Below are 24,299 nucleotides of genomic sequence, written 5' to 3'. Positions count from 1 at the left end.
ATGTGTAATGGAGAGTGGGATGGAGGCAGAGAGGAATGGTGGGATGGGGAAGGAAGATGAGGCTGTAGCAGTAAAATGGGAGGGTGTAATCGCTTAGGATCATCGCCTTACTCCTCAAACAGGTCCCATAAAGGCAGAAAAGCCCAGTCACACCAGGAGCGCATACACACATGCTTTTGGTAGGAATAGCAAAGGAGGAAGGAGCCCTATGAGTATTCTTGAGAAAGCACAACATGCAGACAACCCTTATGGTACGTACTGTGTCTGGTCTGACCCAGAAAAAACAGCTGTTGCTCTTCTCTACAAGCTGATGCCTTCAAGGGGGCACTTTACGAAAGACAAAATTGTCAGGACGGGAATGGGTAAACATAACAGGGCAGGTTAAGCCAATGAAGCTCTAATTTTGCAATATTTTATACGTATATATGTAAAATATATTGCAAGTAGATATACATGTCTTTTTTCTTTTATCTAATTAGAATAAGGTCTTGCATTTAATTTTATATGTTTTCTCCTTGATCTGTCTCTTTGAAACAGAGCGTGCATTTCAGGGCAGCAATGTGTTCTGGTATTGAAACAGGCTGCTCGGCCATGCATCTCTGAATGCTTTAGGATAGTTATGGGGTTTCTGTAGAAATAAGTAAATAGATCTTTAGTAGCAATTTTGAAGATAAGAGCTTAGTGTGCACACCTCTTCTGTATATATCTGACTTTTTTTTTTTTTTTCCCCAATAAGCCTTTCTTAGACAAAGCTTTTCATTATAGGTAACCTGCAGTACATGGTAACATTGACCATCATTCTGTGGCACTCACCATACTAGTCAGCATACAAAAGATAAATTCATTTATCTGTTCAGTTTTCTCCTTGTCCTCTTTTTATGAAGACTCTCTTGGTCTCTTCTGGTGAAGTGCTCTTATCTTGAAGACTCCACAGCAGGTAAAGTCAGAATAGTAAAGTCTTAAGTCTTGCTTGTGGTAGCTTCTACAATTTTTCAGAGTTGGAAAGGACTTGGTAGTACCTCAGTGCAATTTTTTCCCTGCTGCTCTTGCTGGCAGATGGTCCTGTAGGGACTTCTGCCAGCAAGTGCAAGTCAGAATAGCCTCTAGGTGCAGCTGCCCCAGTGGAGATACTGGGCAGCCTTTCCTTGGTGCTGAGCTCAGCAGAACCAGCCCACTAGTCAGCCTATTATTTTCAGGGGTATCTCTTATTTTTCTCTCAGTAATCACAGTAGCTGCAAAGGAGGGGATTTAGCTCCCCATGGGAGTTGTGGAACGTAGCAAACTATGAAAGTAAATGATCGTTACAAAATAAATGCCTGGGAGAGGGAGCTTTCAGTCTTAACGCTGCTCTGAAACTGTAGATGTACCTTTTAAAAATGAAGGTTTAACATAAAATTTCTGTTCAAAACAAATATTCCTCCTGAAACATTATTAGTTAAGAGTTTTGTGGGTTGGAGTAAGGTTTGTGATGCTTGTGAGTGCTGCTCTGTAGCACTATTACTGCTCTGATAGTTCTGTATGTAACCACCACCAATTTTCAAATAATTAAAGAACTGTGTAAAATGTTGGAATTTCATTTTGTTGATGAGAATTCCACTTTTTATGTCAGATTCTGTTTGAACTGATTTTTTTCATTCTTCTGTAGTTTGCTCCAAATCCTCCCCTGAACACTTGCCTGTGTCTGACCTCTAATACTGTGGATTAAAAAAATCGCAGAACTCCAGATGGTCCACTTCATGTAATGAGGGCACCTTTATTTGACAGGGATTTAAGTATGAAACCAGTCATGTGAGTTAAAAATCCAACAAAGAAAATAAACCATCTTAATCAGCAGTCCTTAAAAATTATGTATGCAGCCTCAGACATCTGTGAGTTGTAGCATAGTGCTGGATTTCAAAGACCTTTAAAGACTTCCCAATTTTTTCACAGGCTATCAGAGAGCTGCCAGAGCTATCTAAGGCTGATTAAATATCTTAGAAGCCTGTGTTATGTTGGTCAATATCCCATATTTTCTGATCTCTTTTCTAATTACTATAGTAGCATGGCATTTTTTTTGCGGCTATGCAGAAGTGGGTTTTGGTGTCATCAGTGAGTGGGTATAGAAGATGGTGGGGCCAGTGTGGGTCAGTCCATTGCATGCCCCTTAAGGCCTGAAGCAGATATCTTTTTGCAATCTTTTGCTGGATATCTTCCAAGCTGCAGTAATCCAAATTCCAGGACTTCCTCTGTGCATCCCCCGACTCTGAAGAATTGCTTGATAGCAAGAGAATATTTGACAAAACTGCTGGTGAAAGTACTCCACTTTGTGCCATGTTATGTAGTTGTGGTGGTAACTGCAAGGAGTCAGAACTGGTGGCTGCGAAACTTTTTTTTTTTATTATTTTTTAATGTGAAAGAGGATTTATACTAAGACATCAACCACGATGGTACAACAGGAAAAATACCGGCTTCTTGAACAAAACTGTCCATTGACTTGAATTGTGCAGATATTTGACGGAATACATGGTTCATCTCTGCCATAAATCACAATCAGACGTACATCTTGTTGTTTATAGTGTGGCAGCCCTAAGAGTCACTCGGCGCAGCTGGTTCTGTAAACACACCAGAAGGAGGTGGTTTGTGCCTGGAGGAATGTTTCTGTTAAGCAGGGGACAAGAGGCATTGCGTGGAAATATTATTAAAAAGAGGGGGAACGTGAGGTCGCGGTGCCCGTGCTGGTCAGCACAAGCAGCTGTCACAAGAACCTCGTTGCTGAGGGTCTTTACGTGATGCTAATCCGTTTGTCGCAGCGCCCTGGGGACTATGGTTTGCTTTAGCTAAGCTCAGAGCTGAAGTTAGATCAAGCAGATCTTCCAGTCTGTGAAAACATTCTTCATGTTGAAAATATTCTCACGTTGCCCTTAATCACCGTTTTCTGGCAAATGCTGATGAAACAGATAATCCTAACACTGTAATATCTGACTGAGCAATTGTCTCCCTATTCACACAGCTGTGTGACAGTCTTCCTAGAGACCCTGGGGCTCCAGTGATGACTCCAATAACTTAACATAAGCTAGAGAACTTTGCTGGCTAACAGCAAACTACGGAAAACGTACATTTTTTTCTAATCTCTTGCATGCTCATTCCCCCCTTCACCCATGCAGCAAAATACATAAAAAGATCCATGAGATTTCCTCAAAAATCCTCAACATAAATATGCAGAAAGAGGCAATCATCTTGTTAGGACAAACTTGGAGGACTTCAGGTGGGTGAGAGACTCCCAAACAATTTCATCTTAGTGTAAGGCAGTGAGATAAAAAGTGGTAACGCAGGGGTCAGGAAGGAACAAAGTGCTTTCTGAAGTCACTGACAGCAAAGAGATGAAGATCCGTGCTTGTCCGCTACCAGACTCTAGGCAGATTCATTCTCATTCTCTCTCTGTGATGGGTTCCTCGACCATAATTGGTTTATAATCTATCTTCAGAAATGTTTATGACTCTCACAGTTTTTCCCAGCTAAACTGGATTTGGGTTGTGTTCAGATGGTCTCAGCAACAGATTTCAGATGTCATTAAATAATGAACAGTCATGTATGAGGAAGGCAAGAATACTCATTCTTTCTGTAATCTTGGCCAAATTAATCTTTTACTCCCTGCATGTTTTTCAAAATAGTTTTGTATGTTTGCTATTAGTGAAATATTAGGATATAGATAATGTACAAGTACTGCTGTGGAACTGAATAAACTTATATTGGGAATATGGCTTGCTCTAGTTTACTCTTAATCCATTTTTCACCTCTTATTAAATGTAAAAATAAAAAATAAGGGAATTACAAGTAGTGCCATAAATCAAAGTGTGTCCTGAACTGCAGAGCAAGTCATTTTTATGAGAGCAAGTCCCTGTATTTATCATAAATCAAATTCTTTATCTTTTGAGCTTCCTGATTAAAGTAATTAGTCATTTATGCTGATACAAAGCCATCAGTGAATACATTACTTTATTTCACAAGTACTGAATCTTAAATTATTTTGTAAGGTCGTTGGTTATAATCAGCTACACAATGTAATACGAATTTGTTGTTTTGTTGGTGGGGCATTAGTTTCTTCTAAGCTAGGATAATACCCTGAGCAGCTCTCCTTCTGCAGTTGGGACAAACTGCCTGCAAATGGTTTGTGTCATTACCTAAGAGGTTGTTTACAGCTTGAACGTGGGGAAAAAAGTTAATTTTAAGATTGTACCATGAAAGCTAACGTAAAATGCCATGTGTTATATGCCACGACAGGTGGACTTGCGTAGGGCGTTGGTATTAAGCGATGCTTAGTACTGAAAGTTTGTGAGCGCTGGTCAGGACGATGCATGTGATTGCCTCCCAGTAAGCTGCTGTGCTGCTTTCCCCACATTTGAGCCCCCCTGTTAATACCTGCCCGTTCCCCGGAGCAGCTGTGGAGGGGTCTGCTTAATGCCATTCCCAGCCCTTGGAAACTGGGGAACTGCATCTGCTTTGTACCTGTAAAGCACTGCTATTGCCCGAGGGATTTAGTTTGGGATGCAAGTTCTTTTCTCCACATTGGCATAAAACAGAGGCCGTCACCAAGCTAAAATTCCTGCTCTTGGGCTATGGGAAAGCAGATGTGAAATCTGACTTCCTCCTGCTCTGCTTCAGCTGTCAGTTAAGTTAGTCTGTTGTTGGGTAGGCTGGAGCAGGCCTGACTTTTCAGTATGAAAGCATTCCTGCATCCAGGCTCGGACAGTTGCTCCCCTATTTCCAGATACTGCTTTGGACTGATACATACTTCGCATCATTTCCACAAAAGTGACCCTTAGTCTGGAATAAATCCTACAATGCAGACAAAAGGTTGTGCTTCTGTGGAGAAGAGCAGTTCAGAAGTCTCCTGAGTTTTTTTTGGATGTTAGCTGGGGAAGCCTATGCTAACAGGTAGACTAAGTAGGATGAGCCAAGGAATTGCAGTGTAAGGCTAGCCTTTGCTCTGATGACATTCTAGTTTTGTCAGTCCTGGTCTCCCTTTTTTTTTTCTTCTTTTTTTTTTTTTCTCTAAAATTTTCATTATATTCAATGAAGGGATATATACATATATATATATATATAAATTTAAATTTTCTACACAAAACTCCAAGGATAATTCTGAATGTCACATCCCTTAATTTTTTATTAGATTACATGCTTTCCTTAGAGTTAAAATAAGGGAAATCTTCCCATCAGTCCATCAGTTACTTCGGCCACCTGCTGTGCCAGCTAATAATGCCATGCTAATCTAAAAGGGAGTGTCAGTCACAGGCACATTTGAATTCCAGTGTAGCAGGAAGGAGACAATTAAAAGAGGGAAATTAGCTGAACTAGTGCTTTTTTTGTACTAATAAATTTTAAAAGCAACTGCCTGAATAAAGTCTACAGTCAAACAAGTGCATAAAGAGTGGAAGGTGTGTTTTTGAAGATGTACAGGTCTCTTTACAGAAAGCGAGGGATGTTCTTGTAAACTGTAATTGTAAAATATTAATAACGAAAGGTTACTATAGGTGCTTTTTTTTTCTTTTAGATTTTACTCCTGTGAGTAATGCTATTGAAGTCAAATTTGTTTTAGTAATGCTTGTGGAGAAACAAGTAATAACATCTAGTGTGTGAATTTGAGAGGTTCAGCTTAGAAAGGAGAAGGGTGGTTGTGACTAGGGGCAGGCAGATGTGCGCTCTGGAGGTTTTTTTTTTCCTTTTGTTAGTAGCGAAGCACTGAGCAATTTCACAACGAAGCTTAAATGTGCATTAGGGAAAGCCTTTACATATGCTAGGACAAAGAAAATAGGTATTTTTCAGAGATTCGGTGTTTCTAAGTACCGCTGCATTGTCCATTTAAAAAAAAAAAAAAAGAGAGAGAGAGAGAAAGAGAAAAGCATCAGGCTACAAGAAGTCCTCTAAAGAGATGAACATTGTCATTTGAAAAGAAAATAGGTACTCATGACTGTTCACCACCTGGGTATTAATGCAGCCAATTACTGTGTCCTGCCTTTCAGACATTATTATGTTACAGCAAGAAAAGAGCCAATATTGTATTTTATATGACCTTTCTAATGTTGTATATACACATATAGATTTGTGTTATTTGTCTCTTTGATTCACCAAATGTTTCTTATTTGTGGCTCAAGGCATTTATTTATTGCAAGGCTTCAAGCTGCGGTAAGCAAGGTCATAGATTAAGAATTGATTTCCACAGTTGCTCTAGCATACAAACTAAATTTCTCTTGGTTGGTTATAAAAACTACAGCTGGGCATAAATTCAGCTTTTCTACATTGTCTTGAAAATTAATACTAAAGCAAATGAGAAAATACTATAAGTATGTACTGCATGCTTTAATTTAGACCTTCAGCTAAAACCTAAGGAAAGCAAATTGTTTTTATGCTGCAGGCTTCTAAGTGAAACCATGTTATTACTGATCTGAAGCTTTTATTTTTTTTTAACTTGTTCTTTTTGTTTTGTTTATTTGTTATTTCATTGTCTCACTTACTTTGTTAACAGATCTTCTGTACAGTTTTTGGGAAATCATGTTCTGATCAATGTGTTGATTAGTTCTTTAGTTTTGTTACATGCTCTTGGAGTTATTGCTAATTATAATAAGAAAGTGGATGGAAGAAGAAGAAGACAGAATATAGTTTCTGTCATGTAGAAGTAGACAGTCCTGTTAGAAATAGAGAAATCCTATATCCTATTATTTTATTATCTTTCACTCAAATTTAAAACACAGTGTCTTGTGTACTGAAGGAGCATTTAGACTCTAAACTGAAAATTCCCCCAAATCAAGGTGGTGGTGTTTGTATGTTGTTGGTTGATTTTTTTTGTTTGTTTGTCTTTCTCTTTTTTTAAGGTATGCTTTGTGTTGGTAATGACAGTAGAGTGACACTGTGTGCCATGATCAATTTGTGTAATTGACAATGATGTATAACTCCTCTATGCATCTTTGATGCAATGCAGTTTCCTAGTAACTATAACATAAATTTTAAGGTACAAAAATTGGCTTCTTAGACCCATCGTGAAAGAAAATGTATCTGATGTAATCTCCAGCCTCTTCCCCTTCATGTCTGAGTTAGTACAGCTGAGTTAACAGAAGTCACAGTATGTAGTGTATGTGTTCAGGCCGTAATCGGCTTCATCAGGTGGTTTTACGAACATCAGTTTTGCCTCTAAGTGTCAGAGTTACTGTTTCTGCCATTAGCAGAGGAACCAAATTGTGAAGTTATTTCTCTAAGACGCGGAGTGTTACATTTGCTTGATGGCGATTGCTGGTTTGTAGTGCACAGTTCGTACTGTACATTATACAGCATTCTGTTGCAGAGATGCAGCTTGAAGCAGCGAAAGAAAGAAAGGGCATCTCTAAAATCAGCTGATGCTGAAGTTTTCCTCTGTTCTTTGTTCCTGTTGGTGTTGTGCAGACTTCAGGAACTGATGTTCTTGAGTCTTTGCATATCTTTTAGAGGATGTTTGTTTGCACTTCTTTCTTGCATGTTTTTTAAAGCAGTAAGCTTTCTCAGTTACTCCATCACACTGGTCCACGAGGAAGAGAACAGCATGTTGAATGTTTCATGGTACTCTCGTTATACTACCATAGAGGCTGAATTGCTAACTCTGGGAAACTTTAAATGTCAGTGCATGAAATAACTCTCACAGAGGTCACAATATGTATGTAGAGAAAAACACCAGAAAGGAAAGTGTCTGATGAAACTAATAAAACAGTTTTGCAGGTAAAACAGGTGTGGAGTTGTTTGAAAATATAAACTTTATTAAGAAAAAAGAAACATGCAGAAATGAAGTACCTCAGGCTTAAAATTCACTACTTTTTCCAATTTAGAGGGCTGTTTTGGAGGAATGAGCTTGTGAAATTCATCTGTTCATACTGACTCTTATCCCCTCCCAGAACTGTTTTTTGCTGGATTAGAATAGACAGCTCTCCTTTCACAGCTGTTTCCAGCAAGCCATTTTGTTAGCACTTGATCTTATTTTGCAAAATCTTTACTTGGGAGCTTATCTGGAGGTATTGCAAACTGAACATTTTTACCAGCATTTAAAAATGCATGTATCCATAAAGAATGGATACTTTCACTTTGACTTTCTTGACATTTCCATATGGAGCTATCTCCAAAAATGCATGAGATTCAACTCAGCATCAATTCAACTCAGACTTTCCCTGAATAATAAAACAGTCTCACTGAAAGCCTTGTTAGATGGAATTATGATTATCAAGGCTGGTAGTCAGGAAGGCTTCTCGTTAGGGTATTGCTGCAGGACTAACTAAAGTGTGGTTATGCCTGACTGAATAAAAGATTTCCAGCCATTTTCAGAATGTTGATTTCTTTTTTTGAAAAGCACTTAAATATGTATGAAGAATCTCGGACTGATTCGTTAACTTTGAATAAATTCCTATGACAAATGAGGGAAATGAAGAGAAAGCATAAATAACTAGTTAAGCAGGACTCCTCGTGTGTGGCTAGCCACCTGCAGAGGCGCAGGACTAGTACAGATGTATCTCATAAATCACTGTAGATCTACCTGAAAGTAAGTCGTGAAGGAACAGAACCTTTTCAGAAGTAGATTCTGGACTGGCCGCTGTATCGATGCAGTAGTTCAGATCTTCAGATTTTCATTTTTTTCCTTCTTTTCCTCTCCTTTTTTCTCCAAGAACTAGATGGAAAAACCTACTGATCAGTTTTACTCTTGTGCTGTGATGAGGTTGGTGTAAGAACATAATAGTGCTAGAAATCTGGCCTTTTATTACTACTACTACTTTAGGATTTTCCTTGACATCAGTTGTATTCCTAAAAGTTTTTAAAGTCACTCTGTGCAGTCACCGCATTCTCATGTCCTCCACGTTCCCGACGTGGAACCGTTCTCTGGTGATACCTAATGCATAATACTGAAAAAGGGTGTTTGCGACAAACAGAACAGAAAAAGGCTGATGTGGTGAGCAGGGAGGAGTAAGCAGTCTCATCACTTGTGTCCTCTGCAATAGGCTCCAGAGAGACAAGAGAATGGAGATGAATGAGGGAGGATGAATGCTCTCCTGTGCAGACTACCCGAAAAGACTCTCTGGGATTTATAGGTGGGATTTGGCAGTACACACCTGGGGAAGGTCTGTCTAGCTGCAGCCTGGAAGTTGGGGCTTATTTAGGAATCTGTTATCAGCAATGTGATTTGAAAAAGTCTGCCCTCGGTATGTGTTGGGACTGTATTGGTCTTTGAGGTAGCGGAGAAGTGTGCTATTGTGGTGACTTTGGTCTTCCCACTTTATTTTAATTCTGGCATGTTTGTTATCTCAGCGTGTGATGCAAAATCTACTAAACTGTAGGATCTTTCTGACTTTAATTAGAGAACTAAGTTTGTAAACTTCCCTGAAGGTTTAAAGCATGTAAATATAAATATTCTTAGCATACTTTGATTTTTGTGACACAATTTGTGCTTTTTCAAATATTATCAAAATGCACGTATCCTCCAGTGTATGTCTCTGTTACTTCAGTGGGGTTTAATTGCCCCAAATCCAATATCTGCAGCTGGAGGGCAAACCAGATCATTTCAGAAAGATCAAGGGGCCGTAGACATTTACATTAGATAGGGCTTTATCGGACTCAGGCAGGTCAAAAAGAGTAGAAATCACCCCCGTGTGTGTGGCCGTGGGTTCCTCCGGTCTGTGGGACTGTGGAGCAGCGCGCGCCATTTTGGCAGGCCCCGGCCTGCAGCGCCTGGTGCCAGGCCCTGCTCTGAAGACTGCCACTTCCAGTGGGAGCCCAGACGTGGTTCTCCTTGCTGCTCTGCACATCTCTGTGGGAATACAACATGGCACGTGTTAAAATAGCAGTGAGGCTTCTTTAACCCCTCTCAGGAAAAAAACACCATCATGCAAACAGTATCGAGTTTGGCATTCTCGACTTTGTATTCCTGCCACCTGGTGCCTTGTCCCCTCACGGGTGGTTCTGCAACCTGCACGCAGGCAGAAATATGAGCAACCCGTCCCAGTGAGGCTCTTCCTGAGCCTCCTTCTGTGTGTTCTGCTCTCAACACCAGCAACAGCGTCCCGGTAACTGACAAAGACTTCAGATTACACAATTTAAGCAAATACGTTCATAGCTTTTTTGGTTTGTTTGGTTTCTCTCATGATAGCCTTTTCCTCAGAGGCCAGAAACCAGCACCGAATGATGGGTTGTTCCTGTATGGCTTTACAGTTGGTGTGATGGTGGAAGATAGGGCCTACTCTATGGCGTTAGCAAAGGAAAGGATTTGTATGAGCAAGAAGCAAACGCTGCCAAAAAAACCTAAACTTTATGACTAAAGGAGTCCTGGTACTGTAGGTTTCAGACGCTCTATAATTTTAAAAAGTATCAAGCACATTCGTGCACTCTATCTGTTTTGAAACAGTTTTGGTCATACCTCATGCTTAACTGCTTCTCCGCTGTGGCATTTTTACTTTGTGATGAGGCTAACCTTAAACATTTCAGGTTCTTCTATCCCTAATAGAAGGGATAAACTCATAGCCAGCACAGCCACGCAAGAAGCAGTTCTGTACTAACCATCCCATCGCTGTGTTTACTCCTGTTGGTGTGATTACATTTGGGTGGCTCTATGGTTCTGTGCTACCACATCATTTTGCTTTCAATTTTTAATTAAAATGTTCTCGTAGCCACGGAGCAGAACAATAGGGTTTTTCATATCCACCCCACCCCAAAAAAGGTTCAACTGTGAGTGAAATGCTATTAAAAGCAACAATTGTGTGGATGTCAATTGGGAAGAGAGAGCAAGCGTGTAATAAAGAAGCAGCAGTCAATTTGTTTTAGAAGGAATACATATAATAAATGATTTAAAAACAGGCTTTCTTCTGTTTCTGTCTGTCTCTCTGTCTCTTTTTTTTTTTTTTTGAGTCAGCTTTCCATAATAATTATAATACTAATTTTATAACTAGGTGACAAAGATTGGTTCAACTTAATGCCTCAGTAATCTTGCACTGAAATACTAGTATTTCACAATACTGATATCTAATTTTAATAATCAACACTTATACATTAGTTATCATGAAATTTACTACTCTCTACACTTACAGGTTTCAATAGAGGCATGTAGGTTTCTGTTAGTACATTACTATAATGCAAAATGAGACAGCTCATGAGTTTTTCACAAGGACATCCATTTTTGTTTATAGACGGATAAAGACATTGAGCTGTGTAACACCTGTGCCTCAGCAGATGTAGAAATAGGTATTTATGCTGGGCACAGGATTTTTTTTTCTCCATGTAAATAGGCATAAAACCTGGATAAAAAGATAATGTTTAGGTTTTAGACATTGCCCAGTGTCCTTTGATCAGCAGTTACTTTACACAGAAGTGATTTCTGTATTACTGTGCAGGACTGTAGTATTCATCATAAAAGCCAGGGTTGGCAATGACTTTCTGAAATTATGTTTATTTCCTCATCTGACCCATTTGTCCTGTAAAAACAGTTCTAAATCCTATGACGTCTACAGTAGTGCTTTTGTGATCATGGGAATCCAGTACTCATCGCTTAATGCTTTTGCTTTTATAAACAAGAACTACAATCTTTAATGTTCTTGTGAGTGTCCTAGATCAGCATTTGGAACATACATATTTCAGGAGTGAATATTCAGCCAGAGCTTAACACTATAACCACTGTGTTCCAGTTATTTATTTGGTAAGTATTTTCATATTTTTAAAAATGTGTGGATTTTTTTTTTCCAAACTAAAATTTTTGCAATGGATACTTCATCACTAAAAATCAGCATTATCATGGATCCTTTCTCAGTCTTCAGTCTAGCAAATTGCAGTAGCACACCTGAAAAACATGACTTCATTCAGAATAACACCTTGAATCACTGAAGTGAGTTGAAGGGGAGGCACCAGCACTATAAGATGACTACACTACAGTTTTCACTCCGTGGAAAGTCTGCTCAGTGTTTTGCAGTGCTATGCATTCTCAGTTACATGGCATACACCTACACTGGCTCAACCAGCGGAAAATCGACAAAAGCATGCAGATGCTGAGAGATGCTTGAAGAAGTTGAAGAAGTAGAGGTCATCTGGTGTGAAGCTTCTAGGTATGCCCTTCTTTTTATCAACAAAATGACATAGTGCTTGAAAAATTGATTTTCTTTTACTCGATATCTGAATACAAATTTGCTCATAATGTTTACTGCTTTCATGTTGATAGGAAGTTGAAGAAGGGAGATGAACAAAACACACAGGGCAGTTCATGTTAATGCTGAACTTTTTCTTCCCTTTCCACTCTCTAAATGAAGTGCAGTGGCACGGGACAATTTGAATGTAGTCCTAATGACATGGAAAAGCAAAAGAGAAGGCCACAGACTTGCAAATAAAAATTAATGATTTACTCATTTGAAACTGGCAAGGCGACAGCCAATGCATTGCTCCATAACTAGCTTTAGGTTACCAATGGTACCTGAACTGTGTTTTATAAATAACATCATTCATGTAATTAATCATCATTCACTCATCCTGTTTTATGTTCTTGGCCTCTTTGAGTTCATGTGTGGGAGAGAGAGGCCTCTGTGCTCTTTTTGGATGGCTTTCTGTTTCTGCTTTCCTCTGTTTTAAAAATAATCAGATTGCAAATCTTATACATGGGGATGAGTGCTGGAGCTTATCCTGGTTTTGCTGTCTGGATCACGAGCATCTGATGCGTGACAGTTCTCTGCTTGCTTCACAACTACTCCAGTAACTCCATGCTGTTTTGATTGCTTTTTGTCTCTTCCACTCAAAGACACTATGTGTGGATGTTTCTTGACTCATTAGTACTTTTTTTTTTTTTAAATTCATTGAGAGTGATTTCTCTTTTATTCAAAAGGAGGAGGTGGTAAAAACTTGCCATGTTGGAGCAGGGTAATATAAAACCACTAGTTACTCAAGCTTAGTTTAGGTAAAAGAGACTTTGATCCCTTTCTGTCTTTCTTAAATATGCCAGTGGGTGGTTTTGTTCTTTTGTCCACACTTCAACTTTACACTCTCCTTTACTTTCATCTGCAAATCAAATCCATTGCTAAACTGAAATGCTTTCTCAGCCTAATTTTAAAGTGACCCTAAGAGCAGTCTTAAGAAAGCTGACCCCTATGATCTGTGTACCTTCAGGCTGTGCTGCTGTTTGCAACCTGAGTATTATTTGGTCTTGCTGTGTCCGTGGTGTGCCAGAGAAGAGTTAATCCTCTGGATGGGTAGTATATTGCTCCATTTTGCCCACTTCTGGTCATGTCAAGCCATATGAGCAAGAGCATGGGTCTGTGCTGTGGCTTTCCCCTCAATATAGTTTTGGAACGTGGCCTGATGCAAATTCTTTATTTATAGTATGAATGACAGTTGAATTTTGAAGTTAAAGGGAGCTCAGATGCCCACTGAAGAGACTGTGTTGATATATAAAAGACCTGGGATATTGGAAGTGGAACTAACTGACATACAGTTTTGAAATGTTGGGGACTTGAGGGAGAAATGAAATGACCACTCCTTTTTGTAGCAGAAGTGGATCAATGGCTTTGTTTTTATGTTTTTGTTTGAAAGATATCACTTGCTGGCTGCAGAGTGAGTGGATTCATCTTCCTTCTGGAGCCTGAGCAAATCACCAGTGGGAGATCTTGTTTTTCTTCTGGGTCCTACAGACAACATGGAAGGGGAAAGCATCTACGAGGTTGATTCTGGAGATGGACTTGGAGGTAAGGATGCCTGTCACTTATTTCTGTTTTCATCCCAGATGGCTGGTTGCAGGTGAGCCCTTATGACAATGGACTATGGAAGCCACAAAAAGCAATTGTAATAAAGATGTCTACAGCTCATTGATTGTATTGCGTCACTTTATAAGCAATGAATAAAAGTGATTTGAAAACACCCGTCTCCTAGAGGAAGTGGCACGCTTGGAAGCTGCATGTACGAAGTGTTGTTATTTGGAGTCTGAGATTTTCTAAAAATGATGCAAATCCTAAAGATTTACAATAAAAGTAAAGGCATGTAGCCTTTTCCTCTTTCTTTGTTCCTTCTTTTTCTGTCTCTCACTTGCTGAGTAATTCTGTTGCACATGCAATCTGCTTTTTTTTTTTTTAAACCGGACTGTAGAAAACTGCATGAAATGGTACTGACTGTCTTTTATACTCTAGGCACATGTGTAGATGTTTCTTTGACCTAAAATAAATAAGAGTTCTTGTTCTGTTTCTTACATAGCCACTAATTCTACAGGTGTTCTTGGGCAATTTAGCCAACCTCACTGCTGTGGTTTATCATTTTCATAGTAGGGTGAACAGCTTCTTAGAGGTTTTACTACATACTTGTACAGGGATGTTGTTGTTTGTGTATAACACTGGAGAAATTTGGCAGGGTTCTCAGATTGATGACATAGCTCATGCTACTGTCTTTTCCCATCTGTTTTTAAATTCCTCATTTAACAAAGTTTATTCTGAGACCAAATGGGAAACGGTTTACCTAGTTTGCAGAGCACCTTGAACTGCCTAGGTCAACTCACTTTTGAACTCAGAAGTCTAAATGTCTAAAGGGAAGGAAAGAGGTTCTACTTGGGGGAAAAAGAAGGAAAAAGAAAGAAAAACAACAAAAAAGAAAGTTACTAGAATGTTGTAGTAGTGCAAGATTTGGTGAGCTGTACAACTGTTTGATGGCTTGGGTGTTTCCTGTGGTGGTCTCTGTAACCAGGCAGGTGATTCTGGTTGAGTGTACTGTGCTTGTTGAAATGCTCCTTTTTGTGTTTAATACTTTTGTAATACTTTACTTGGGCCCTAGTTGTATCAGCATACGATATACTAAAAGGACCAGCTACCACTGCCTTAGCACAGAGTTCCCCTCTCATTAACGAGTTGCTTCCAGATATTCCTCAGGTGGGATAACATGTAGATATGTACCTTTAAAAAAGTACTTCAAAAAAAGAAACAAACAAAAAACCACCTTTGGTACTTCGAATTGCTTTTAAATTTTCTGATAATACCACCTATTAAATAATTATTCTATTGTAATAAATGTTATTACAAGAACAATAAAAGTATTTATGCTCAAGTAATGCCCTTTTGCTAGGTGGAATAGAGCAGCAGCATTCCCTTTTGCTTTCTGAGCATTCATCTTTTCCTGTCCCAGAGTTTCTGAAACACTGCAGCTGGAGCCGTTGTCTGACCATTAGTCATTAGGGTACTTTTTCATTTCATGTCCTCTCTCAAGCACTCGTTTTCTGGCCTGACCATTATGTCCTTCAGTCACTGAATCTCTGCTGCAGTACTGCATCTTTGTCATTTCTTTCATGCCACTTTGTGCATGGAAAAATTCTTTCAGAGCTGAGGTCAAAGACAATTCCAGCCTTCCTTGAGTCTGACCTTTGCTGTTAAAATAATTTATTGTCCTTGATCTACATTTTCTAATTTGTGTAGGCAAGAGTGAGTGCATGTGTAAGTACACAGAATAGGCAAACGTACTTCTGGCTCATTCTCCTGTCTTTCCTCTCTTTGGATTCTGACTTAAGATTATAAACTCTTCAGAGGAAATTTACTAATCTTGGGAAATCACAATAATAAACTGTCATTTATTTGTGTTTAATAGAATTACTGGTATGAGAAAAAAAATCTGATCTTGTATGTGAAAGGTCTGTATTTACAGCAGCATGTCAATATCTTCAACATATACATGGTGCTATTTTAGACAGAGTGCTTGCACATGTGGTACTAACCACGGAGTGCTGTTTCACATGTTTCAGAAAAACAGATGGCATTCTCTCTGTGTGAATTGCTGGATAAAACTCAATTAAAAAAAATTCCTTTCTTCTTCCCTTATGAACAAAACCAAGATATATCAAAACAAACTCAACAGTCCCATTCTGAAAGCATGAGGTATAGGCAAGAGCTAGGTCTATGTTTTGATCAGCCCTTCGAGCACATCTACCTGACAGGTAAGGGAAATGTTGGAAATTCCTGTGTTTCTAAAATCAAACAGAATTCTGTTTCTACTTGAGATGTGAGAACGACAAGGACATGCTATTTATGGAGCCTAACTGGGGGACTCTGCACTGTTTTACAGAATGTGAACTAAATAAAAAATTGACTTTAAAATAGAGCACTAACCGCCATTTGTGGAAGATAGGTACTTATGTTTCAGTGGCATACAACAATTGTGTATACACCCTAAATACTCTAAATACAGATATACCTGGAGTTACGTACATATTGAATACAAGTGTGTCTTTGCAATTAGGCTGATTTGATGTCTGAATTATGATATATCAGAGACTTGAGACAAAAGAGAAATATGCCAGTTGTAGCAACACAAATAGAACATGTCAAGCAATTTATGAGTACAATGAAATTATCTCCAAAAACCAACTATTCTTTGTTAATCCACAGTGTCTAGTCTCTGATGGAAGTGTTTCCTGTGATCATAAACTCCCTGAGAGATTGCCTAACTTTGAGCGTCAAAAGACCTTAAGAATTCTGTGGGTTTTCACTGTCAAAGTCAACCAGCTAACTAACTAAAAATTTTATTTAATTGAAAGAAAATCAGACCAGTGTTTTCAAATTCAGGAACCTGAAGTAAGGTCCTTCCTCTTATTTTAACTGCAAACAAGTGTCTCGATTTTCATAGATGTGGGTGGATTATAGTACTCCTTAATGTCAGCAAGAGCTCAGGAGTAATGATGTCTATAGAGAGATCAAGTAAGTTCATTTGATACTGTAGATTTATAGTCCTAACTCAGATTTAAAAACTAGCCCTCATATTAAAAGCAGTTTAGGTAGCTGTGCTTTGGGTCTTGTATTTGGTTCTCTTGATAGGTTACTTCATAGCAGGTTTTCAATGCCACTTCAGTGGATGCACAAAGGATGGAGCTGAGTTTACTCCTGGACTATAAAGCCCAAACACAAAGAAGGAATAGAGTCTCCAGCATACAAGCCGCCCCAAACATGGTGGAGAAGAGAGAAGGCTGTAATTCTTCACTGCGCAATGCACTGAAGGCCTGCTATAGCTCACCTAGAATATATGGACACATCTACTTCCAAGCAAAGACTTCATAGCTTCAGCTGCCTGGAAGAATGTTAAGCTGTCCTGAAGCAGAAGGACTCTTGCTGTTACTCTAGAGCAATGTGCTGCTTCCTGTATTTTCCTTGTAGACCTGATGCAGTTCTTAGAGGATGTTGCCATTAAGTGGTTGTCCTATTGTTAGCATCTTGGATACTTTAACATGTTCCTGAAGGTAGTCACTAACTTAGACAAAGTAGGGTTAAGTATATTTTGAGGTGTTTCTTTAGAAGCTTTCAATCCTTTTTATTATTGTGATATGATTATTAATTAAAACCGAGATCAACCTCTATTATTGTTCCATTTCCCTGACTTGATTTTCCAATACTTAATCCCATTTGTTTTGGCAAAGAGTCTGCATTGGCTAGATATATATGCTGAATCAATACCTTAGCACACATTTTTCCTTGCTCGCTGTATTGTATTTTAATGGGAATCTGAAGATTTGTTGCTGCCCTTTGCAGTTGAAAGGTATTAAGGAGAAAAGATTAGGGAGGGGTTGAGTGACTTTTCTAGTTCTGTTGCATTGCTGATGTTACACCAGGTCTGCTTTTAGCCTGCTGTTTCCACTTGTAGCTCTTGTTCAAGTCAAAAATCCTTGCTGCACGTTAGCAAGGCTGCAAGTCAGTTGCTATGGTATTCAGCATTTGACTTAGCCAATCCGCTTGCTTTTGTGATGATTCAGCCCAGAATAGGGAATCGGTCACACAGACTAGAGCTGTAATCAAAAGAGCAGCTATTGTTGGCTTGAAAATCTGCAGAGGTAGGGAGAACAGCAGAATGTGAGTTTTGAGAAAATATGTATCACAGGCAGTGTTTTTGGTGTGTTTTCTAAGACATAACTAAATGCTAGTAACAGTGGTCCCAGCCAAAATTTTCAGGATGGTGACAAAAACTTCATCAGTGGACTAGTTTGTGTATGTTGTCACCTCAAAGACTTCAGTAATTTACAGCCAATATTTTTAATTATTATTCTGTGGCCGTTTGCAATTGAACTACAACACGTAGGCCTCATGTTTTTCATCATGTTACTAAAAGGCAGTATGTTTCTGACATTATTACTTGCTGGTGGAAGATTACTTGCTTGTTTTGTAGTGCTTGAGAAGACTTGCTGCTTGTCTTCTCAATTTTAGTGTTGTGTCTTGGCTAATCAGAAAATCCTGGAAGGCTGCTATGTAATGTGGAATGACTTTGAAGGTCATAATGGTGCTGTGTCACTGCAGTGATCTAAGGTCATAAGGACGACAAGTTGGTTAGAGGTAACATATTGTGTGAGATGAACTATCCAAAAAGGACGGATGGACTTCTGTGGACAAAGTCTTCTACAGATTTTTAAGCAGCTCTTCTGTGCTTGCAGGCAGGTTTGTTTTCATCCCCAATCTGTCTGCAATTGTATCAGTAGGACAAATGAAAAATACTGCTGCTTTTATACAACCCTTTTCTCTTTGAAGTCATGGTTATACGCAAATAAAACTTCTTCATTTCAATTTAGAAATTGCTAGAAATCACACTTGAGGAATACAATGTTATATGCCAAAGCCCATCAAAAACCCAGACAGTACACCTGATAACAGCAGGTATGTGAAAACACATATTTGAATTTGGAAATAAATAGACAAAAAAAAAAAAGTGAAGATTTACTCTAGGAAGACCTTTTGTCTTTGGCACAATATCCTTTCCCAGTGGCTTTCAGATACTCCTATTTTAAGCCTTTGATGAGAGCTTTTGGTTCGTTTCCCTGATCCCTTCTTCTTCTATATGGAGGTAATAATGTTCCACTGTGGGCTAAAGTGCTGACAGTGAATACTGGTATCTCTGCTCTCACCTGGTGTGAAGAGAACCACCTCATAATTATCATTGACCATATATCAATGACCAGCAGTCATTATGGATGGTCAGTAGAGTATAGAAGATAGTTTTTCACTATAATAAAATGGGATATTTTATACTGATTCTTACCTTCATCTAGAAATAAATTTGGAGGAGGGAGAACAAAGAGTTTCTTCTTGGACATGGTCATTTGGTGGGTGGCATTCACAATGTTTACAGGAATCTTAGGAAAAATAATGCTAATTTGGAATTGTTGCAAACATTAAAAGTTCAGTGGAAAACATCCCAAAGGTTATTATGAAATTGAAACACTCATAAGTACACTGCCAGTATTCTTTAAGTGGCAAGTTATGTCTTTGGTCCAGGTTTTTGCCTGGTGACTGGGATGTAGTGTGTTGGAGTTTATTAAGGGATGACGGTTTGAAATGTAGAAGTAGAAAACCTCAACAAATTACTCCCAGTGTAATGACAGGAGAATTTACCAAAGTTCTCTTGTAGTTGTCTGCTGCAAATAAATGCTTGGATGAGGTCTCCCAGTGGTGGCGTAGGTGATCTAGAGATAAATGAATTTATTTGTTGCTCAAGCACTGCGGTCACTGAAGCCACAGTCATTTAAAAAAAGAAGAGCATATAAAATTCTTAAGCCAGAAAGTGGAGAAGAATATTCAAGGTCTTGAAAGTATTTTCTGCAATGGCCATTGAATTTTAATACTTCATCAAGAAATTATATGTGAGATGTTATTTTAGTTTTGTTTTTTTTTAATTAACATCTTTACTACACATATATTCCTATATGCTTTCACTTAGAAATTGCCCTTGACTACTAAATGCCCTTATCTACTTGTCACTCAGCTTGCAAGGCAAGTCATAAGGGATTTGATTTCATTTAACAGGGCCCTGTCATTTTAAGGAAAGTGCAGTATAAGAGGTGGGAAGCAAATTTCACTTCAGTTACATAAAGAATTCTCTGTGCACTGATACGGTGTTCAAAGACTCGGCTTGCTGCATGTCCCTTTATTTACCTTTCACATGTTGCATACACATACTGATAGTTCTTCACTGTTTATAATGAATCTCTGCAAGTAATCATATATACCACTCCCCTGCTGCTGTAACTTATCATAGCTCTGCTGCTTTTGGAAATTATAATAGAGTTATGATGGTTTGCGTACCCAGAGGACTTGCCCCATTTCTACCAAAAGAATACTGTGGGCTTGATTCACACTCACCGTTTATTAAGAGTGGTGCTTTTAATAGTAAAAAGGAAAGTAGAAGAAAAACTCTGCAGTGAGTAGGATGTGTGCAAACACACACCTGAGTGACTTAAGTTGAATGGATTGCTGCTGTCTGGACTAGATTCACATAATGACAAATGCCTTCATAAAAAGGACTGCTTGATACGGCACTTCATCTTTCTGAATTTCAAAGATCTACAAATCTAAATGTAAGCATGTGTAAATAAGCATTGAAATCATCCTGGCATGTATAATCGATTTTTTTTTTCCTATTCAGTACGTGCATTTATTTGTCTTCCAATATATCTTCTAGAAAAGAAAGGCTTTTGAAGAAAATTGAAAGATACAAATTAAAATGGAAAATATATATCCACAAGGATCCACCAAGTTATTCTCTTTGATGCTATACACACCTGGGATGAGGGGTTGATAGCTTGGGCTGCTCTGGTTTGAATATCAATATTAATATAAAATGGGTTCCTTAACTTCATCTCCTTATGTCCTGTTGACAGGAATGCAGTTTGTTTTTCTGAAATAGAGCATTTTATTTGTATGCTTATGTGATATTTTTTTTCTTTCTTACCACTTTTTCATTTTTCATTAGGAAGATCCTGCCTTCCAGTAAAAGAGAAAAGGGCACCTGTTCTCTAAATCCTGTAGTCTGAGGCTCTGGGGTCTGTTTAAAATTTTATTGAATGAAGCAGTTAATGCTTCTTTAAACCCTGCTTCAACAGGCATTCTGTAGAACTGTTCTTGATGGTGGGTAAATTGATTAATCTGAGTGGAATCCCTTCAATAGCTGTACAAAGGGTTTCAGACTAAGGAATTTTCAAGGTACTTAATTATTTCAATGACTTAGGTCAGGACTGAACTATTGGTACCTGCCTGGTAATTCAAGAAATTAGGAAACTCGAGAGAGGAAACTCTCTTGAGTGTCAGCTAATTAAACAGATGGAAGTGAGGATAGGAACTAGAGAGATCTGGGCTGAAGCTTGTGATTTACAAGTCTGGGAAAGTCCATTGAGGAAGTATTTTTCTGTTATTGAAAGTGATTGAGAGAACAAGGTGCTTGCTTGCTTACAGGGTCAACAGTTTTGTTCCTGCTTGAAAAATGAACCTTAGATGAGGAAAATTTTCACCATTTTTTTTTTGTCTCGAATTTCTTTGTTTTTTAGGGAAAGCTATAAGGAAGCTTGTGCGCAAGGCGACTGTGGTGGCATCTAGAATCCTCAGATATCCTTGACTGAATTCATCTGGTTTTAGCCCTAAATATAGTAGACAAGCTGCACTGCTTGCACTGATAGATTATATCTTCCAAATGATAGACCAAGGTACAGTCATGTATACTCACCATTTTTGATCTCATTTTACTCTTGATTCTGTTGCTTTTTGGATAGTTGTGACAGTATGGTTTGTCCCCATTGTTATGGACTGTCTTTTCATCATCTGCCTCCTGCTAAAAGTGCTCTTAAAACAATTAATTGAAAGAGATTTCTGGCCTGGCTCTGGCATTTGATGTTGCCAGCTGCTTACAGGCTTGGTGGGAAGCTTACCCACTGCTATGATTTACAGAATTGCCTTCGGTGGCAGGTAGGCAGTGGAACTGTTGGCAGCACAATTTTATTTTGTCTTACTACCTGTGGAAAAGAAAAAAGTGAAAACATAAAACCAAACTCCACCTTTTGGACGTATATTCTGCAATTACTTTGTGTACTCAGCAATCATAAAATGAAAACAGACTGTGTTCTAACAAAGCATAGATTTTGACTGTAAGATAACAGCTCTGTTATCAAAAGAAAAAAATCAATAAAGTATAATGTTAAATGACAGTTAATAATTAGGTTTGTTTATATCTGCTTTGGCACCTCAGCTAGCTTTGGAAACAAGCAAGCAATCTCAGTGCCAACTGGCTTGTTTTCTGAGGCTAGAGCTTCTCTTTGTGTTTGTTTTAGATGGGGGTATCTTCTGTCTCCTACCTGTGTCTCTTCTAAACTCTAGGGAAGGTGATTTATTAACACAGAATATCACTAGTTTCACAATGTTTTTTTTTGGTGTGATTGTGCTGGTTCACATGTTAAAGAACTTTTTTCCTCTGGTATCCAATAAAATATTTAGCTCTGCTTGGACAGTGCATGAGATCTTAAAATTATGACTACTGAACCTTTTTTTTATTGCTTTATCTGAGTATGACATTGGTTGAATATTAATCCAGTTGCACAGAGGCTATTAAAATTGTGATGTGATTGGATATTGAACTGGAAGACTTCAGAGCTGTCATTCCTTTTGGCCAAAGATGGGAGAATGCTCCTGGTTGTGTCTTCTCAGTTCCTTTACGCTGCATGTTGAGCTGCAGCTGTTCCATGTCTCCACCTTCAGATGTTGAGCTTTATCTTTATTTTGGATGTGCCCAGATACAAAATCTTCCAGTGGCTTCTTCAGAGAGCACAAAGTATTTGGGAGAGCTGCCGAATCCGGAACAGACGGTCCTAAGCTAGATTGGCTGGCACTTTTGGCCTCTTGTGAACGTCCAGGTTTTCTGAGGGATATCCTATAGCAACCATGATCAGCATGAAGTAAATGATCGGCTGGTCCTGTGGAGCACGACCACAATAAAGAAGTCTGTAGGTCACGCACAAAGAATTTGCAAGTTGCGTGTGGCTTTCAGGCTGTTACACGAAATCTGTTTTCTGTTGTCTGGCAAAAGATACTGGATTTAAAGAATGAATGCCATGGAGGTTCAGGCTGGTAGAGTTGGTCTGCAGATTGTTATCCTTTTGAATACAATTATTTTAAAATATATGTACTTGCTGAGAAGTTAATGAAGAGTTCCCATCATTCTCCTGTTTAGTTAGTACAATATAATGAATAATTAAATATATGTCTGCCTTTTCAATCAATAGCATCAGATCACACCTTTGGTGCACAAAAAGGTAATTTTTCTCTGTTATTAGCGAAGCGGGAAGATAAGCACATTGCCATTTGCTGAGTAATGGTACTATCTCCGATGACATTTAGCTAGCCTGGAGTGGTCTGCGTCAAATACTTGCCATCCTTCTCCACCCCCAGTGTTTCATGATAAGTGTTTATATCTATTGTATATCTATCTGTTCAGCAGTTGGCAGGTCAAAGCACTTGGGTAAAGTAAATTCATTTTCTTTGTACACGGAAATTCTGGTATTATTTAATGGTTGTTTTAGGTTAGAAAAAGTATTGCGCTACTCTATTTGCAATTCTCAGGAAAATTCTGACTGCCAATAAAACAATTTCTGGACAGGAGAGGCCTTGAGAGAGGTTTCTCCTACCACAGGAGGAACTGTGAGCCCCACATTGGGAATATCTGGGAGCTGTCAAAGGAAGCTATAGCTACCCATAGGCTTTAGCACAAGGCATTGCTGTTTAATGCCTGCTGTGGGAAGAGAGGATGGGTCAGGTTCTTGTGGGATGATAGATTTCTGTTAACATAGATAGCACTGTAATGGTGGCCGTAGTCTGAAGATATGACCTTTAAATCCTGCTAGTAAATAAAAGGGATTTAATACTTACTAATTACATAATTTAGAAATACCTGAGACCCGTAGACATTAAAAATGTGGAATGAAAACATTCACTGAAGAGAAGTGCATAAATGTTAGGAAAAGTTGGATTTATTTTATTATTATTATTTATTTTTTGTTGTTAGCTGCTTTTGTAGTTAACTGTACAATCACAAGTGAACTTTATTTTACCTCAGTAGTCATTCAGTGAAGGAATTAAACGTATAGAAAGGAATCTTGAAATTCCTGTGGTAAATTAGTTTCTTTTATCATTGTCTTTGAGTGCTTGACCCAGATGTTTTTCCTTTATTTTAGAAATCTTCGTATATAACTAAACATTTGTAATTACACGCAAGATGTTCCAGCTAGGTATTAGCTTGAGTTGGAGCATAACAATATACAGACCACCTTAGCTCCAATTCACCAGCACAAAGGGCTGGTGATGAACATCATTAGAAGAAAGTAGCAGAGGATGCAGATTTGAAGTGTTCAGTGGAAAAAATCTAAAAGCTGTTCTTGGAGAAAACGGGCTGTGCTAATGTAATAAACACACACTGAGAGAGACCTTGCAGCATTAGGAGACAAATAACAAAGAAAAGTTTAGGGGCAGAGCGATGCAGAAAATAATAGAAAAGTTGTTTTACATTTTCAACTAGTA

The 24,299-nt window shown here is 38.5% G+C and overlaps 1 protein-coding gene across 1 annotated transcript in view; it reads left to right on the top strand.

The window, feature by feature from the left end:
• The window catches only part of PPP2R2C (protein phosphatase 2 regulatory subunit Bgamma), a 186,444-nt gene that overhangs the window by 80,255 nt on the left and 81,890 nt on the right, over positions 1–24,299 (top strand). Inside the window, 2 exon segments of the mRNA XM_080588977.1 lie at positions 13,549–13,584; positions 13,587–13,700. Coding sequence (XP_080445103.1) covers positions 13,549–13,584; positions 13,587–13,700 — 150 coding nt within the window.

Source organism: Anser brachyrhynchus (assembly GCF_964034855.1).
Source record: "Anser brachyrhynchus genome assembly, chromosome: 4".
Taxonomy (NCBI): domain Eukaryota; kingdom Metazoa; phylum Chordata; class Aves; order Anseriformes; family Anatidae; genus Anser; species Anser brachyrhynchus.
The sequence above is the reverse complement of the archived record's forward strand: the minus strand, read 5'-3'. Positions and strand labels throughout refer to the sequence as shown.